Genomic DNA, 18,827 nt, shown 5'->3' on the forward strand with positions numbered 1-18,827 from the left:
GCACATGAAACGTCCCCTCCAAAAGTAGAAGTGGAACATGGGATTTTGATGAGGTGTCAGAAAAGGTTTTTCAGCGGTTCCACCTACTTCACATTTTCATAAAAAGCAGGCTTTAATATAGCCACCTATCTCAAATCGCTGCTGTCCAATGAAAATCATATGGCTCCATTTCTGTCCGTTTTTAGTTCCCTTCATGGTTGGAACCCTGTAGCTGGTCTGTATGCGGTGTAAATGATTCTGGATGAATAGACCTTAATTTAAATTGAAATCTAAATGACATTGCCTTTCATTAAAGTCAGCATTTTGGAGATACATGTTTTTTATTGAACAGCAATGAAATGTTCTTTCACAAATTTCTTGCTATAAGTGAGTTTCCAGTCCCTATTCCAGTACAGGGAAACAAGTCTGTGGTAATCAGCACATATGCAGCACATACACCATTAAAAATCATGGTGCTACAACAGGTTCTTTCAGTGATGCCATAGAAGAACCACTTTTGGTTCCATAAGCAAGCATTTTTGTAACAGAGATGTGAATGTGAAATGTGAAGAACCTTTTAAAATCTTCTCAGACCTTTAAAAGATTCTTCACCCTCACAAAGAGGCTTCTTTATGGAACCAAAAGTGGTTCGCTCACAGAACCCCCTGTAGCACCTTTATTAATTTTAACCCTCTGGAGTCTACATGCATTTTCTCATTTTTTATCTTTAAAAGCACTTGAATATAAGAAAATACCCACGTTTTATATCAAACTGTTCAAAACAGTCCCGGCTCGCTTGTTAATGAGACCCCATGTGACATACAGCAAGTGTGAAGAGATACTCTGACCCTAAACCTAAACAAATGCAGTCAGATTTATCAAATTCTTCATATTTACTGTAAAAACATGCCTTTCCTCATGTGGACGAATAGTTTTGGTGCTTGAAGCTGGTCTACAAGAGTCTTATCTTTACAGAAGTAGTGGAATATATGAATGCAATAGTATATAAATGACGAGAGGCTGGTCAGTTTCACACAGAACACAGACAGAGGCACAACTCTAGCAATTACAGATGAGTGAATGAATCCACCAGTTGGAGGAAGAGATGAATATTTCAACCTGTCTTCATAACCTCATAACTCTGGATGTGAGTCACATATGATATCACGATGAGATGCAATGGAAAGGGTGGGCTCTACAGATTCAGGAAATATTTGAACTGATATTTGAACTTAGTCTTAAAAAAAAACACTGGACTATTCTTTAGTCCAATGGCAAGAGTGTTGATGTAGGATCTGCTGTACCTGTCAAACTGCAGACTTTAATGAGCCTCATTCACTATTCATCTTCACCTGTGTTTTCTTATTAGGGATTTGTTCAGTTTCCGTCCACTAACCTGACTGTCCAGCCCCAGCAGCAGCAGCATGAAGAAGAAGAGGGCTGCCCAGACCGGTGCCACGGGCATCAGAGACACAGCTTTAGGGTACGCTATGAACGCCAGGCCAGGCCCTGCAGGCAGGAGAGCAGCATAAGAAACACTCAACACTGCGGGCCAAAGGCTGCCCAATACACACCAACACACTTACATACATACAGCACCAACTGCACAGAGACAGAGACAGAGAGAGAGAGAACGATAGAGAGAGATAGAGAGACAGAGTGAGTGAGAGAGATAAAGAGAGGAAAGCAGAGAGAAAGGAGCTCCTGAGTGAAAGTTTGTGTGAAAGAAAGAGGGCAGGGTGGGGCAGGGGTTGGGTTGGGTTGGAGGGGGGGGGGGGGTCTTCTTGTCTGATTATTATTTTTGGAGTCTTGTTTAGGTTTTCTCTAACGAGAGCTGTGCTCGCATTCACAGTCAGGCGGGTTAGTTGTAAGGGGGTGTGTGTGTCGTTGCACGTTTGCATATGTGTGATGTTAGATTCTGATAGAGGGAGGGCACTGTCAAGCTTTAGAGTAGTAAGAGACGTGTATCAAACAGGGGCGTGTATCTTCTCAGCACAACCGTTGGATTGAGTGTGGGTTACTTTTACAGGAGCCAATCGAAACGTATTAGTGACAACAGTTAGTGACCACACACGTCCATAGTTACTGCTTTTTGTTAGTTCATGGTCAGTCAAATTTAAACCATTTGGACAACTTGTTTAAATTTGTAGAGCTCATATGGGACTCAGATACCTGTTCACCATTTTTTTAATGCCGCTGCTATTACATTAGGGCAACTTAACTGGTCTTGAGAAGGGTCACTTACATTTCTTTCAGCTCTGTTTGGAGCAGATACATGCTGAATGGAACACAGACGCGTGCCTATCCTGAAGTATAGCTCAAATCGCTTAAATCAAGTGACCTGATGATTTCTTAAAGGGCCCATACCATGGAAAACTACATTTTCCTAGCGTTTGTTTGAAATTCAGGAGGTTAATTTAGTATGTAAGCGCCGTCCAACGCACTGTTCACTCCTCAGTTCCAGTTGTTTCTGTGACGTCACAAAAATCAACAACCACATTTCCTAATCCGCCAGGAGACAGGCTGGTCCCTCCATTTTCCTCCAAGTTATGAAAGAGTCTACTATACAGGATAACCAATTACAACAGATCAATTATACAAAAGGACAAAAGTATTGGGACACTTGCTGTTCACCTGCTTCTGCTTTCTTCTTCAGTTTACCCTGAAATAACTGTCTCTACTGTTCAGGGAAGAAGGCTTTCTATTGATTTTGGAGCATTGCTGTGAGGAGCGACTAGAACGTTAGTGAGGTCAGGATGTTAGATGATCAACACCTGCCTCATCTCCAACTCCCAAACTCATCCCAAAAGTACTGGATGGAGCACCATTATCATTCCAGAGAACACAGTTCTTACACTGCTCCACAGCTCAATGCTGGGGGGCTTTATACCCCCTCTAGCCCACGCCTGGCATTAGGCAGCATGGTGCATGTTTCATGTTTATCTGCTACATAGAGTCCTATTCTATTAGCAGTACTTCTCTACAGGGATATCCGTGCTACTTAAAGTAGCAGAATGCATTCATTAGAATGGCTGCCCACATATAGTCTATCTATCTATCTATCTATCTATCTATCTATCCATCCATATATCCATGCTGACATGATTCCATCCCACAGTTTCTGCAGATTTGTAGAAGCACTTTGTTCATGCTGCAAATTTCCTGTTCAACCACATCCCAAGGTTCTACTGGGAAGACTGGGAAGGCCGCTGAAGAACACTGAACTTGTGAAGTTCATGAAACAACTTCTGCTTTGTGACACGGTGCCTTATCATGCTGGAAGTGGCCGTTTGAAGACGGGTCAATTGTGGTCATGAAGTGACGCACATAGTCAGCAACAATACTCAGATAGGCTGTGTCCTTCAAACATCGCCACCTCCCCCAGCCTGGACTGTTGGTTGGGTCCATGCATTCATGCTGTCATGGTGCCACATTCTGACTCTGCCATCTGAGCGCATCAGCAGAAATCAAGACTGCCCAGTTTTGGTGAGCCTGTGCTGAACCACTGCAGCCTCCGTTTCCTCTCCTGACGTGGTCTTCTGCTGCTTCTGCTCTTGTATCCTTAGCGTTCAAAGTGTTGTTCATTCTGAGATGTTTCTCTGCTCTCCACATTTGTTAAGAGTGGTTATCTGAGCTACTGTAGCCTTTCTGTCAGTGCCAACCAGTCTGGCCACTCTTCGTTGACCTCTCTCATCAACAAGATGTTTCCATCTGAAGAACTGCTGCTCACTGGATGTTTTACACTCTGTTCCCAACCCACAGTTGGCGAGGTGTTCTTTTCATGAAATGATGTACCTTTTTGTTCTGGCTAAAAAGGTCTTATTTTAACTTGATCGGTCCATAGAATTTGATTCTAAAATGCATCAGATGTGTTTGGATGTTCCTTTGGTAACTTCTGGTGATGAATGTTGTGGTGAGATCACAGAAAAGGTTTTCTTCTGATGACTCTTCCATGAAGGTCATATTTATGCCGGAGTTGCCGCACAGTTAAACAGTGCACCACCAATCCAGAGTCTGCTAAATCTTCCAGCCTTCCAGATCTCCACCAGACCTCCTTTCCGACATTACAGTACTACAGAAACTGAAAAACGCTGTGCTATCGTCTTAAGGCCTTCTCCTGCTTTGTGGGCATCACTTATTTGAATCATCTGAGTGCTAGACAGCTGCTTAGAGAAGCCCATGGCTGCTGTTTGTTGGGACAAGGTTCATCTGATTGCTGATTGTTGGGACAAGGTTTGAGTAGTCAGAGTATTGATCAAGCCTTAAAATCTGCATCACCTGGCCTTGCCTAACCATGACTGTGAAAACACCATAACCCTAAGAAGCAAATTAAGGTTTGAGATCCTGGGCAAAAAAATAGCTGGGAGCTCAAATCTCATGGGGCGAGAAATGTAGGACATGGGCCCTTTAAGAAACGGGACCTATTCTTTCAGCCATTACTGAGTAAAATGGCCAAAGACGAATAATGACTCTAAACAACACTGACCATCTAGGATTCAATACCAAACTCATCTGGATTTGGGGGGTAAAAAAAGCCACAGACCTGCTGGGTGTTGACTCTCTGGTTGGACACTGTATTAATGTGGGTTTATTCATGTAGTGTTTGGGTTTAGTGGGGTTAGACTGGGTAGACGGGAGGCTACTGGAGGTGGCCCATATTAAACTGAGAACACTGTTTCCCTTCATGTGTGCCCTGGTCTGAATTCCCACCATTGCTGTGCACTGTGCTCCTGTACCAGAGGGCAGCTCTAGTGCTGGCGTTTATCTGTGCTACGCTAGGCTGCGCTAAAGCTGCCGCTAACGGCGAGGCCCTGGCTGGCTGCACTACTAGGCCGAACGTGCGCCCCCTCGGCTGCAGTAGCTACGGGCATAACTCTCGGGCTGGGCTGTATTAAGAGGTGTAAATGCTGACATTAGATATCAGAGGTTTACCTGCTTTGGCAGTCAGCTCCAGGACCCCTCTTGAAATCGAGATGTGCACATCTCAAGAGGCAAAGTTCCTGGTTAGATAATCCTTAAATTAATACTTAAAGCCAAAATATAGATAATATAGAGATAATAAATGAATAGATATGAATCACAAGATATAGAACGGGACTGAAGACAAATCAAGGATAACTAGTAAAAGCATCAGAGAGGCATGACGGGGAAATCTGGATTGTCCTCTAACTGTGAGCTGAACGGATTCTGGATGGAAAAAAAGGTAACAAGAAAAAAAAGAGAGATAATAAAAGCCCCTGTGCTTTAGGTATCATGTTATGTCTCTATAACGCATACAATAACGTCACGACCAGATTTGAGGTTACACTCGCCTCCCTCGAGGACACACTCACACAGAACAGCTCCACAGCACGTTCATGTAGGACTCACACACTCAGATTAGACACCACAAGGACAGACAAGGGCTCACACACACACACACACACACACACACATATAGTCCACATACAAGCCACTCTTTCTCTTCACTCTTTTCTCATTCTCTCAAACATGAACACACACACACACACACATCCACACACAGTGCTACACTAGAAGCAATCTGCTTGTTTCGCTATGCTGGGACCGCACACAGCCTCTTGTGATGTCAAGCCAATGTGCCGTCACCAGCAGCGTCCGTGAGACTGGAGCGTAATATTAGAATGAAGGTGACATGAACTCAGTAACATGGCGAATTCATGAAAAGATAAGTCCCCTGTCTCTCTCTCTCGCTCTCTCTCTCTTTCTCTCTCTCCTCTGAGCATAGAACACACTGTCCTTTCCCTGGACTTAACAAGCTCAGTAGTGAGCTCGTCCACTGCCGCAAGGTGAAACTCTGTCCGGAACAGCCCGTGCCTTTTTTTTTTTTTCATGCACCGACGACGAGAGGCATCATCAGCATTAAAACACATCAGGCTGCACTGAGCAACAGCGAGGGACTGAATTTACTTGTTTTAAGAGTGTACATCATTTGTACCCCAACAATGATGGGATATTCTAGCAGGGTAATGCATCATGCCATCAGGCCCAGACTGTCCAGAATTGGTGCAAGTAGCATTTTGGAGGGTTTCTGTCGAATGGTGTGGCCTGAACATTCACCTGACATGAGTTGAATCGAGCGTTTATGGGATGTGGCGGAGAGGTCCATTAGCACCTGGGATCCTGCACCTACAAATACCACAGAGCTGAGGGTGGCTGTCCAAACAGGACGGCTTAACACCTCTCCAGACGTTTTTCATCTGCTTGTGGAATCAAAGCCACATTGAGTTGCTAGAGGATGTCCTACACAATACTAGCTCTTGTCCCATGACCTTTGGCATTTTAAAAAGGTATGTCAAGGATATTAATATGGAGTTTGTCCCCTTTTTCTGAGGTTTAGCAGTGGGCATGGGGACCACAAAAAAAAAAACGCCCACAAAAAATATGGTCTGGTGTGTCCGCGGCATATTATTTACAAATTAGATGGTGTGTCCATATACTTTTGGACACATTAATGTGGAAATTATGTACACATTCAAATCAAGCAGATTCAATACATCACTTTTTTTCAGTGCACTGGGGATTCATAATCTTCCCCCAATGACTTTGACCCTTGATTACTGCAGTGGTTTAAAACGTTACATTAATATTTCTGAAGTTTCTGTATGATAGAATTTTTAGTAAAGAGGTGCAACCTTGAGCATCTTCAGCTCAGTTTAAATGTCTGAATCACATCAACACTAAAAACAACTCATGGTGAATCACGCATGATTAGGATGAAACTTTTTTGGCAGAAATATTCCCTAAAATAAGGTTTAATCCACTGACTGGTGATGAAAGTTCAGTTAAAACACATTCCCATGCAGTTTGGTGGACGGGTCAGTAACTTTCTCGTTGAGTAGTCCTGCTCTAAATGTGATTAAGACCTCTTTGTCAGTGGCGTGACCATGAGTAGTTCAATCCTTTGACTCATTTTAGGACTTTAGATTAAAAAGAGTCAAATTTTAGCCTACATAAAGAGACTACTCCAAAATAAAAGCCAACTAGAAAGATTAAAATGAACGGTTTAGTGATTATTAGTGTGATTAATGTGATTTATGACCGACCCCAGATGCAGTTGATCAGCCAAGAGATGTCTGGAATCTGATGTGTGCTTCTTTTGTGCTTCAATACTCACTGGACCTGGACTGTCACCAACCTCATCTCTTTAAATACATGCTCAAAATCAACTTAATTAAGTTAAAATAAAAAACAAAATGGATGGAAATATGAATATAAGCTAAGACACTAAAATTGGAACCATTACCTGCCGCATTTATGTTAGTGTTTATAGAGTAAAGTAAGTCATACCATGGTCTAAACACAAAAAAATTTTCTAGGCAAAACAACTGAAGGTGTGGATGCGTCTTGAGCAGGTCATAGGTTATAGGTTTTCATATAATTTAGGGCACTGCCAGACATTTTGGGCCTTATGAAAAGATATTACACAGGGCCCCACAACACAATAACCATTCTGACAATTCTAACAATTTCCAAACTACTCAATTACTACATTTTATGTAAAGCCGCCTCCCCCATACGGCCCCCCTGCGTGTATTTACAGATAATAGAGGTTATTAGAGGCTGGTGACAGTCAAAGGCCAGTACTTGTCAGCAATGTTAGCCTCAATCACAGTTCTCTCATTGTAAAGTAAAGAAGCACACCTCAGACACCAAACATGTCTCGGCCGATCAGCTGCATCTGGGGTCAGTGATACATCATGTTAGATTTTTCACCAAACTGTTGCTTTAACTTTTATAAATCAGTAAAGTACAGTCAGACAAAATCGCAGACTGAAGTCCACTCAAATGAATCAAAGGCAGAGTGAGATATGAACTATATTTTCACTTTTTACATTTATTAAAAAAAGCATTAAAATATTAAATATGTATTTCTCATAGCTGCAAACTTGTAAAGCACTTGTAAAGTTGATAGACTTGAGTTACTCTAACCATAAACTGTTACAGTTGGGGTTTATTATTGCTATTTTCTGTGATCAGACTGTCCAAGAGCATTTCTGTTCACAATAAGAACCAAGCTTATACAGTTCCACTGGATTTAACAAAATGCTTAATAATAGGCACATAATTATAAGTTATTTATCATTGTTATATATGAAAAGACCCAATCCGAACATCATGTTTGAATCTGTAAGAGCGATGAGTCGGTGGAATGATTTTTGATCAAAGCCTGAATAAGAAGGTGTAACCAAATCTGCTCACATACATAAAAGGCTAATAGGGGTTTATACCTTGAGAGCGGCTATTTTAGAGAGACTATTTTAAACTAACTGAAAAGGTTAAGGCATGTGCGTGTTAATAACTGATATTTCGGTCTGCATGCATGCATAGACATTGTTGCAAAGCATGCTTGGTAGCAACAGCATTCCACACTAAACACAGTAAAACCACTGGTGCAAATGAAGTCCTGGGGTTAATGGACTCCTACAGAACCCCATGCTGGTGTGCTGGCTCATATGAACTCTCCTTGAGTGGACTGCACACTCTTGAAAATGAAGATTCCCGAGTGGTTCTTAGCATAACCATACATGTATGGTTTGGTATCAAACATTTACATTAAGTGTAAGTCTATGGTCTTGCTCCAAAAGGCCCCATATGTGGTAACCTTTACTTCTGAGAGTGTATCTGAACTGTACATTTCACTGAGACTTTGTTACTGAACTAGGCCTCAGCATAGTCCTGAGGTATAAAACTGGGGAAAATATTACAAAGGAATATTAGAAATACAACAAAACAGTGGCTCAAAAGACACTCTGTGATTTTACAACACTACAAAGTGGTGGCTTTAGTGGTCTTGTTATGAAGCTGAAGAAAAGGGACAAATTAAGCTGCAGTCATAGTTTAAAGAATGGACATCCTCGTAAATATGGGGCTTGACCAGTATATCAGTTGGTTATTATTGGTTTGTGCAGACTACCTGCAGATTTACACAGTCCAGAGAAGTAGGCTATTTAATCATTCCAGCGAATCTGATCTTCAGTTTCCAGTATTTTGGTCTCTCCTCATTCATAAGGCCTGTTCACACCTGACATTCACATGCGATCTTGCCTATAAGGGCTTTTTTTTTAGCTGTACTGACTACCTCACTATACCATACTATACCATATTATACTATACTATACCACACTATACCATACTATACCATAATATACCACACTATTTCATACTATACCATAATATACCACACTACACCCTACTATACCATACTATACCACACTATACCATATTATACCATACTATACCACACTATACCATATTATACCATACTATACCACACTATACCATAATATACCATTATATACCATACTATACCATTATATACCACACTATACCCTACTATACCATACTATACCACACTATACCATACTATACCACACTATACCATATTATACCATACTATACCACATTATACCATATTATACCATACTATACCATACTATACCATATTATACCACACTATACCATATTATACTATACTATACCACACTATACCATACTATACCATATTATACCACACTATACCATATCATACCATACTATACCACACTATACCATACTATACCACACTATACCATATTATACCATACTATACCACATTATTCCATATTATACCATACTATACCATATTATACTATACCACACTATACCATACTATACCATATTATACCACACTATACCATATCATACCATACTATACCACACTATACCATACTATACCATACTATACCGTACTATACCATATTATACGATATCATACCACACTATACCACACTATACCATACTATACCATACCATACTAGTGGTGGAACTGGAACTGTATACTTGCACGACTGTCTGTTCAAATGTAATTAAATCCTATGTTAGATTTATGTATTTTTTTTTGGGGGGGGGGGGGGGGGGGGCTGTTAAGGTTTTAAACCACCGAATTGTGACTTCTGTGTACCGTTACACTCCTACTACAAATGTACTGTGATTAACCAGACTGCTGAAAAATTACAGAGTGTCAGGATTAAGTCTGGGTGATGATCAGACGAATCTTGTGTGCCGTCTGCAAGGAGCGTTTCCGTCTCACAGTCTAAGTCTGGTGTACTCTGTGGTAAACACTGTGGCTCACTGGAGCACTAACACTGACAACCGTGAGACTGCATTTATCCATCATGGGAGTGTTATAATGAGGATGTAGTTTAGGATGGAGGCAGACTGGCTTTTTTTATGTTCAGCACTTTTCCACAGACAGACAGACACACACATATTTACACACATTAATATTCACTCACACACACACACACACACACACATACAGACATACACACAGAAACTCTCTCTCTCTCTCTCTCTCTCTCATACACACACACACAAACAAACATCATAAAAATCATAAAGCATACTTATACTTAAAATATTGACACACCAAATGGTCACATTTTCTGGGAACTCACTCACATTCATCCTCATTTACTATATTGTATATACACAACACTCAAAACACACACAGACACACACACTCGCACACAGCTGATCGGAATAATAATCCCCTAAGTGCAGTTACAGATATAGGTGACGTTGAACACATTTTTCAATACAAATAAAAAGAACATTGTTCAGTTCAGTTCGGTTCATAGTGTAAAATATGCAAAGCAAATGATGTCATACTGTTCATGCAGAAGACCAATCACCATCAGAATCAGGACCTAGAGCTTATTAGTCAAACCTTAACATGTTTTCATGACTGGTTCATTACACGTAGCACACATTTTTTGCCCCATCAGTCTGTAGACGTAGATTAAAAATGAACTCCATAAATAATGCAGTGCAATCAGCCCCAGCCTCGGATAAGTGTTCTCCTATGTGAACTGGAAACAACTGGATTTCAACTGAATTATTTAACACATTTAGACACAAGGATCTCAGGCATGGTCCTAGAAAAAGGGGCTGAAGTGGCACTCTACATCCGATACACTCTAACACAGTACAAGGGGGCTACTGTTTTGTACAGTTTTGTGTTTTCCCCTCTCTAACACACCTGATTCCAACTCCTCAGCACGCTGCTAAGCCCTTCAGTACAGTGGTTCTCAGATCAGTCCTCAAGGCCTCTTAGATGATCCACATTTTTGCTCCAAACTCATAAAGCCAAAAACACAGGGACAAAAACGAGGAAATCGTCTAGGACAGTAGATCACACCCGATTCAGCTAATCAGCTCATTAACAAGCCCATCCTGAGCTGAAGGTTGTGTGTTTCAGCAGTTCTATAGGTTCTACACAACCAAGGTTGGAGCCACTGCTCTAAGATGCCCTGAGGACCAGTTTCAGAACCAAAGCTTTCAAATATTCATCAGGTCCATTAGAGCACAGACAACATGAAACTGTGAAATTCCTCAAGAAACCACTTATCAATGCAGTCTACATCTCCTTATACAGTATGCATTAAAAACACTGAGCATTGCTGGACTCTTACCCGACTCAGCCACTTTGGAGATGTCCACGCCCTGCTCGGACGCCATGAAGCCCAGGATGGAAAAGACCACGAAGCCAGCAAAGAAACTGGTGCCGCTGTTTATCAGGGCCAGCATGAATGCATCTCTGAGGAGAACAGGTGAAACGAGAGTCTCACAGTTACGTAGGGATACATGATACACTTTATGGACAAAAGTATTTGGACATCTGCTCATGCACTGCTTCTTCTGAAATCAAGGGTATTAGAAAAGTGTTTATAACTGTCTCTGCTGTCCAGGGAAGAAAGCTTTCTACTAGATTTTAGAGCATTTCTGTGAGGATTTGATTGCTTTCAGCAACAAGAGCGTTACTTTATACCCCTCAAGAGGGACTTAGAGGGACTTTATACCTCTCTAGCCCATGCCTGGTATTAGTCATGATGCCAATAGGTTCATGTTTATCTGCTCCAGAGAGTCCTATTCTTTTGGTAGTTTTCCTCTAAATGGACTAGAGAAGCTGTGTGTGTGCATTTGCACATCTGTGTCAGCAATGGGACACATAGTTTGTATAATTTTTTTCATAATGTGCTATGTTTATTTGCTGGTTTGGAGCACACACAGTAGGACTGTGAGAAAAGGGAGAACTGGATCTGTGGATTGGACTGGGGATCAGGGAGAAGATGGGGTAGTGGATGTGTAGACAAGATTATGTCTCAGCTTTTTATTGGACATTAGTCTGGAAGGAGGTGGAGCTTGCTAGTGCCATCATACTGCAGTGGTATGCAGAATGCAAAAAGCCTCCATCCAATCAATAAATATATAATTATACGCTCTCAGTACTCTGACCGACCACAGATGTTCCATGGAATAAATTAAGGTGGTCAGATGATCCCATAAATGTCAAGAATTTCCATAAAAACAATGGCAAGGTTACTCGTGGGCTTTCAGGAAAATATGGCAAATATGCAGTACAGCAGTATTAATATAGTCCTCTGTCCACATTGTACGACCCTACTGTCTTGATAATAATGCACAGGCTGGCAGATGAACCAGATTAGATGAAGATGCGGCCACCATTAAACTAATATTTAGCAATAAGGGGCCCTCAGGTTATACAAGGGGTGGAAATAGCTGATTCAAATCCAATGACCTCTAACACCCTTTTCCCAGGAAATGAAGTAACACGATGTTCCTGTGCTGTTTATTTAACGTGATCCGTCACCAGGCACGCACTTCACTAAAACCCAAACTGTGATAATGGAAAGTCCTGAAGGACGGATGAATGAACTGGGGCACGCTTGGCATGCGCAGACAAAAGAGGAACCCAGTTTGATGTGTTGACTTACTTGTAGCAGTCGTTGTTGAATCGGTTATAGCTGCCGAGTGCAGTCAGGGCCCCGAGCCCGATAGCGTAAGAAAAGAAGATCTGAGTGCCAGCATCGATCCAAACCTGAACGAGGGAAGCAGAAACAAAAATGAGGATCGATGAGGGCAAAGGTAGATCTGACCACAAGTATGCCAGCAGACCAGAACAAAGAACATAAGTATTTTAATATGTCTGGGGGGTACACTCTTAAAGATAAAGGGGCTACAAATGGTTCTTTGAGTGATGCCATAGAGGAACCAATTTTGGTTCCATAAAGAATCAAGTTTGTAATAGAGATCTGTGAATGTGATGAACATTCAAGTGGTCTAAAGAACCATTACATGACGTTTCTTGAAAGGTTCTTCAGCAGTTTCGAGTATATGGACACTTGACACTCATCTCTATTACAAAAACGGCTCTTTATGGACCCAAAAGTGGTTCTGCTCAAAGGACCATTTGTAGCACCTTCAGTTTTAAGAGTGCTATCTGTTATCTTAAGCATAAATCTTAAAAATAAAGGAGCTACAAATGGTTCTTTGAGCGAAGTCATAGAAGAATCACTTATGGTCCATTAAAACAAAAACACAGAACCTTCATAAACTGGGGCGCTGCCAGTGATTTTGGGCTCAATTAAATGTTTGTACACTGGGCCCCAGAATTTTACCAAAATACTCCCCTAGGCCTTCCCCTCACTATACGGTGCCCCTGTTGACATGATTTAAAGACAAACCACTTGATGGAAAGGGGTCTTACTCACACATCTCTTTTGCAAACATGGTTCTAATTGCCACCAAAAGTGGTTCTTCATTGCTATTGCTTAAATAACCTATAAAATAAAATAATAACTAAAATAAATAACATAATAACAAAATAAAATAATAACTTAAATAAAATATAAGTAGTACCTTTATTTTCAAGACTGTCCCTTAAAACTGGGTTTAAGGGGTTAAAAAGTTTCATAGGGCATGAAAATAACTGTTCAAGTGTACTGTACAACCAACGCTCTGTGCCACACACCTCTTGCTGCTGGCAATATGGCCAAATGACACCCTGTTGTCTTTCGGTAGAGCATACTTTTACCTAACCATATGTCAGCCAGTAAGAGTGCTTTGGGGGGCTTCATTCAGGCTTCATTAGCTTTGCTTCAGAGTGTTCATTTTTGAATCAGTTCTGACTTTAATGACTGACTCTGAAATGACTCACCTGTGGTTCTCCTAGCTTAGACCAGTTAGGCTTGAGATAGTACATGATTCCATCATAGGCCCCAGGAAGCGTGACCCCTCTGACCAGGAGAATGATCAAGACGACATACGGGAACGTGGCAGTGAAATACACAATCTGCAAAACACACACACATCATATAGCCATGAGGACAGCTGCTTAACTTCATCATTGTACCTATCCTACCTAACTGTCTCTACTAATCTCTATTGTCCAGGGAGGAAGGCTTTCTACTAGATTTTGGAGGAACTGCTGTGAGGATCTGATTGTTGTCAGCGCCAAGAGCGTTAGTGAGGTCAGGATGTTGAATGATCACCACCCCGCCTTATCATTCCCAACTCTCCAACTCATCCCAAAAGTATTGGATGGAGCACAGTTCTTCCACTGCTCCAAAGCTCAAGCCTCTCTCTAGCCCACGCCTGGCATTAGGCATGGTGCCAATAGGTTCATCAGGTTCATCTGCTCCAGAGAGTCCTATTCCATATGCAATACTTATCTACAGGGACTAGCCAAGCTGTGTGTGTGTGTGTGTGTGTGTGTGTGTGTGTGTGTGTGTGTGTGTGTGTGTGTGTGCATCAGTATGGTAGCTGAATGCATTTATTAATATTAAGTGGGGTCCACAAACATTTGGACATACAGTGTAGTTGTAACAGCTGCAGTTACACAATCCTGAATGCGAGCACCCCCACTTCCCACATGTCTGGGTTCAAAAGAGGCTGTTGAATGCCATGGCATGCCTGAGGTCTTGCATGATTGTTGATCCTATTAATATGATTATGATATCATATCTTTTTATTTATTTATTTCCTAACGGCTCTTTTCTGGTGTAAACATCTGTTTGCTCGTTGTTTTTTTTAGCAATCTTAGGACAGCTGGTTGGCTTTTATTTAGGCCAAGCTTCAGGGCCCTTGGCTATACATAGTAAATCAGAGATATAGACCATTATCAGCTAAATGTGCTTGTAGTGTATTTGATAAAGCGCCGTTATGGCTTTAACACGCTCATTATCTTTCTGGAGCTTTTGTGCAAGGACAGGGTCCGTCACATGCTCTGCGCACAGTTGCACACACGTATACGGAGTAGGACGTGCATACTTTCTCTATCAGATCATCGCAGATAATGTGCGGGGCGTCTTATCTAATCAGCGCTGCATTTCAAACACCCTGGACCTTGCACTCAGATAATACCAGGCGGACCTTTATCAGGGAAAGTTCTCAACATTTTCCTTTTTCCCCCTCTTAATGATACCACTCTGTTTATGAGCTCTCTCAGCAACGGCCCCCCGACAGACTCCTCCACTTGCTCCAAATACTCATCTGAAAGTAGGACAGTCATGCAATGCCAAACCCCGCCACCCCCACCCACCGCCCCTCTGTATGAGCCGTCGTACATCTGCAGCATTATTATTATCCACAGACCCTGCTTGTTCTAGTGGTGGAGGATGGCCTAGGCCAGGCTGAGCTGAGGCGCTCTCAGAGACCTGAGGGAGAATCCAGCCCAGACACAGAGCCACTGTTTGGGGTGAAGACTTCGGGATTCCTTCAGGGAACAGTTCAGAAGGAGCTAGCTAATGCTGCTAACAGTAATTAAAAGTGGGTAGCATCCAGTTAGTATGGAAATAAAGTCATGCAAACTGGTGGCTGCTGCTGTTAGCTGCTGTTAGCCATGTTTGCTTGTTTTGTTGAATGATTTTGGCATTTAATCTTTTAGACCTACCAGGATTTCAGAGCATTTATGTGACTGCAGCCTTCTTATGTTTAGAATCACTGAAAATGTTGAGTCGGATGTTTCTGATTTTGAAATTATGTAATGACTAGTTGGGTTGGGTGGACTCAAATCTGCCAGTATAGAATGTAAGTTGAATGTAAATGTAATTAACTACACAACCTGGTTCAATTAATTACATATCATTGTAATTACATTCGAACAATTACATTTGATTACGTTTAAACCCCAAAATGGAAGTAGCTAATCTTGACTTCTAAGGGTTAACTCTCCATACTCTTTTACCCTCTTTTCTCTCTATCTCTGACCGGCACTCTCCTTCTTCACTGCTGCCTGTGATTGCTGTACACAGGACAGCCTTGAGCGCTGGCGTCTAATGAATGCTGACACTGACTGCAGAGTGCAGAAAGAGAGAGAGAGGAGGAACAATGAATCAACAGAGACGTGATTATACCTCCCCTCCACAGCCCTCAGACCGAGCCCTGCAATGAACAATGTAGATACTCTGAAGAAACTCACTGTGTCTTTAAAGTATATGGATTAATTGACAATTACATTCCCTGTAACCCTGATCCTTACTCTAACCCCAACACTGCTGATGCTGATCATCACTACCTTTCACCAGATACTAACTATGTCTATTGATACTAACTCATGAATCTTAGAAAATGATCGGCAAGGCTGGTGGGCTAGGTGGGTTCTGAGTGGGTTTGTACAACCCAGTTGGGCTTCCCAAATGGCCCCATCATCACAGCCCACCCTAATTTCACATGGGTCCCATCTAGACCCCAATGTGCAGGGTACAACCCAGATGGGGCCCGTGTTTAACCCCTCCGGGTCTCATCACTGACCCTGGTGGGACCCTGGTGGCCATCCACAGGTGGGGCCAACATACATACAGAACAGAACTTTCTGTTTCGGGGCTAACCAGACAGGCCCCATATGGGCATATTATCTGGGAAATGTTTATAGGTAACCCATACAAGTCCATAGTCTTGTATTCCAAGTCCATTCCAAGTCATTTTGGAGCATTTCTATTGGTCCATTTATCATGAAATTCTTCACTTCACTTAAGTGGTCCATAACATACTAATTTGAGCCTCTAAAACACTCAGTAAGTGAGCTGCGTAAGCGTCTTACTGTGTAAGATGTTTAGTCTGTGGCTCCTCCCCCTCAATCTGTTTACTGTTCATTCCTACCTGCAAGGTAGAACTCCCAATATCACATGACTTCCCCAGACTGAGAGGTTGAACTGAGTTACCTCCAGAAACGCTCAGTAATCAGTTACTTTATCATTAAAAGTTGCAGCGTGTGCATTTTTACAGTGTGTACAGTGACAGGTAAGCAAATACACCCGCAGAAAAGATTATGACATACTGTAAATTACATCTTTCAGACAATTCTCACTTGTTAAGCTTCTGCTTTATTGCAGTGAGGTGAGATAACGCCTAGTATCTTGGCCTTTCACTTCAATGCCCTCTCATTTTCCCTCCTCATCTTACTGTAAAGCTGCTATTAAAATGTATCTAGGCTCAGTGTCTATAGAAAGCAAGGCAAGTCTGACCAAAAGAAGTGCCTTCGACCTTGAGAGCAGCAGGCCGGCTGGCTAAATGGGTTTTGATAGTCTGTCTGAAGCTCCGCTCATGGCCTCCTCCGCAGTGTGTTAATGGCTCTCTGATGGGCTCCACACAATTGTTCCTGCAGTATAACTGCATTACAGCTCTGCCTGCTTGGTTCACTGGGGCAGCACAGGCCGCAGATCTAGGGTTTGAGTCAAGCACTCAAGCACTGAGCGGCAACACTTTACAGTGTTGAGATGAGCTTTTCCACTAATTAAGTACAGTGTTGCCGTGCTCATGGAAAACTGAAGATGTAGCATGTGAACACTGTTAACATTCGTTGTATATGGAAGCCCATTCCCACCACTGAAATAAAAAGCATAACGCCTTAAAATAGCAAGGGACATTCTCACAATATTGAGAAAGTATCTTCAAAAAATGAGAAATCAACTCAAAACATCAAGAAATCATCTATAAACATTGAGAAAATATCTTCAAAAAAATGCAAAATTATCTCAAAACATCAAGAAATCTTCTGAAAATATAGAAACGTACGCTTAGCATCTTTAAATAATGAGAACATGCAGTTTCTGCAGAAACTGGAAGTGTGATGGCAGCTCTGTGACCTTCAATTTAACCTTTATTTAAACCGGGAGTGCAGTTTCTTAAAGCAGTTTGATATACGGAGTCTAAAGGTTTAAGTGTAGTCGCTGACGGATGTCTGTATATCACATCTCCATTATCCAGAATAGATAACAGTGTAGGTCTGATTTACTTTGTCCCAGGAGCACACACTGCTGTCTATCAAAGAGGTAATGGCTGATCCAGACTATAGCATCCATCTTTAGACAGTAACAGTAGTATTTTATTTAATGGAGAAGGAAGGTTGGAAATAGTCATGATTGTGAATTACGAGTGATTTCGGTACCTAAAAGCAGACAGACATTATAAGTGACGTAAAAATGTAGGATATGAGCGCTTTAACGCTGGTGTTTATTTGATGTAGTGAATTTTATCCAGTTTCATCCACTCTTATGGAATTCTTACGGAAAAGTGTCTAAAGCCTAATGGTTCGGATTTACAGTGTTGTTCAGTGATGTGGGCTGATGCTGTTTATTTCAAGGGTGAAATGGACATGGTCTAAAAATATGACCTTCAGTAAACAGACACTACTTCCTGGCTGCTCTAATTCCCACCTGATCTGTGAGATCTAGGCTAATCTGACCCTTTGTTTCTGCCCCCCGTATTATTCAAGCAGATTCTGAAATAGCCAATCAGCTCATTGGCACAATGAACTCTGTTCACTTCTTGAAATACAATAATGCAATGAATGTATGCGTATGTGTACATCACTGTCACATAAATAACACGCAAAACCTTGTAAAGGCATGAGAAAATGAGGGAACCCCATGAAAGCCTTTGAAAAATAAATTGATCTAATGAAATGTGATCTTCATGTGAACAATATTAAGAGATGGAGGTAATATATTAGTAATAAATATATAAATATATAATAATATAATATT

At 41.6% G+C, this 18,827-nt stretch overlaps 1 protein-coding gene across 1 annotated transcript in view; it reads right to left on the reverse strand.

The window, feature by feature from the left end:
* Nucleotides 1-18,827, reverse strand: part of slc6a8 (solute carrier family 6 member 8) — a 54,494-nt gene that overhangs the window by 11,290 nt on the left and 24,377 nt on the right. The window contains exons 5-8 of the mRNA XM_072681436.1: nt 14,000-14,134; nt 12,777-12,880; nt 11,454-11,578; nt 1,376-1,488 (exon numbers count right to left, since the gene is read on the reverse strand). Of these exons, the coding sequence (XP_072537537.1) occupies nt 1,376-1,488; nt 11,454-11,578; nt 12,777-12,880; nt 14,000-14,134 (477 nt within the window). The remainder of the gene's footprint in view (nt 1-1,375; nt 1,489-11,453; nt 11,579-12,776; nt 12,881-13,999; nt 14,135-18,827) is intronic.

The sequence above is a fragment of the Salminus brasiliensis genome, chromosome 6 (assembly GCF_030463535.1).
Source record: "Salminus brasiliensis chromosome 6, fSalBra1.hap2, whole genome shotgun sequence".
Taxonomy (NCBI): Eukaryota; Metazoa; Chordata; class Actinopteri; order Characiformes; family Bryconidae; genus Salminus; species Salminus brasiliensis.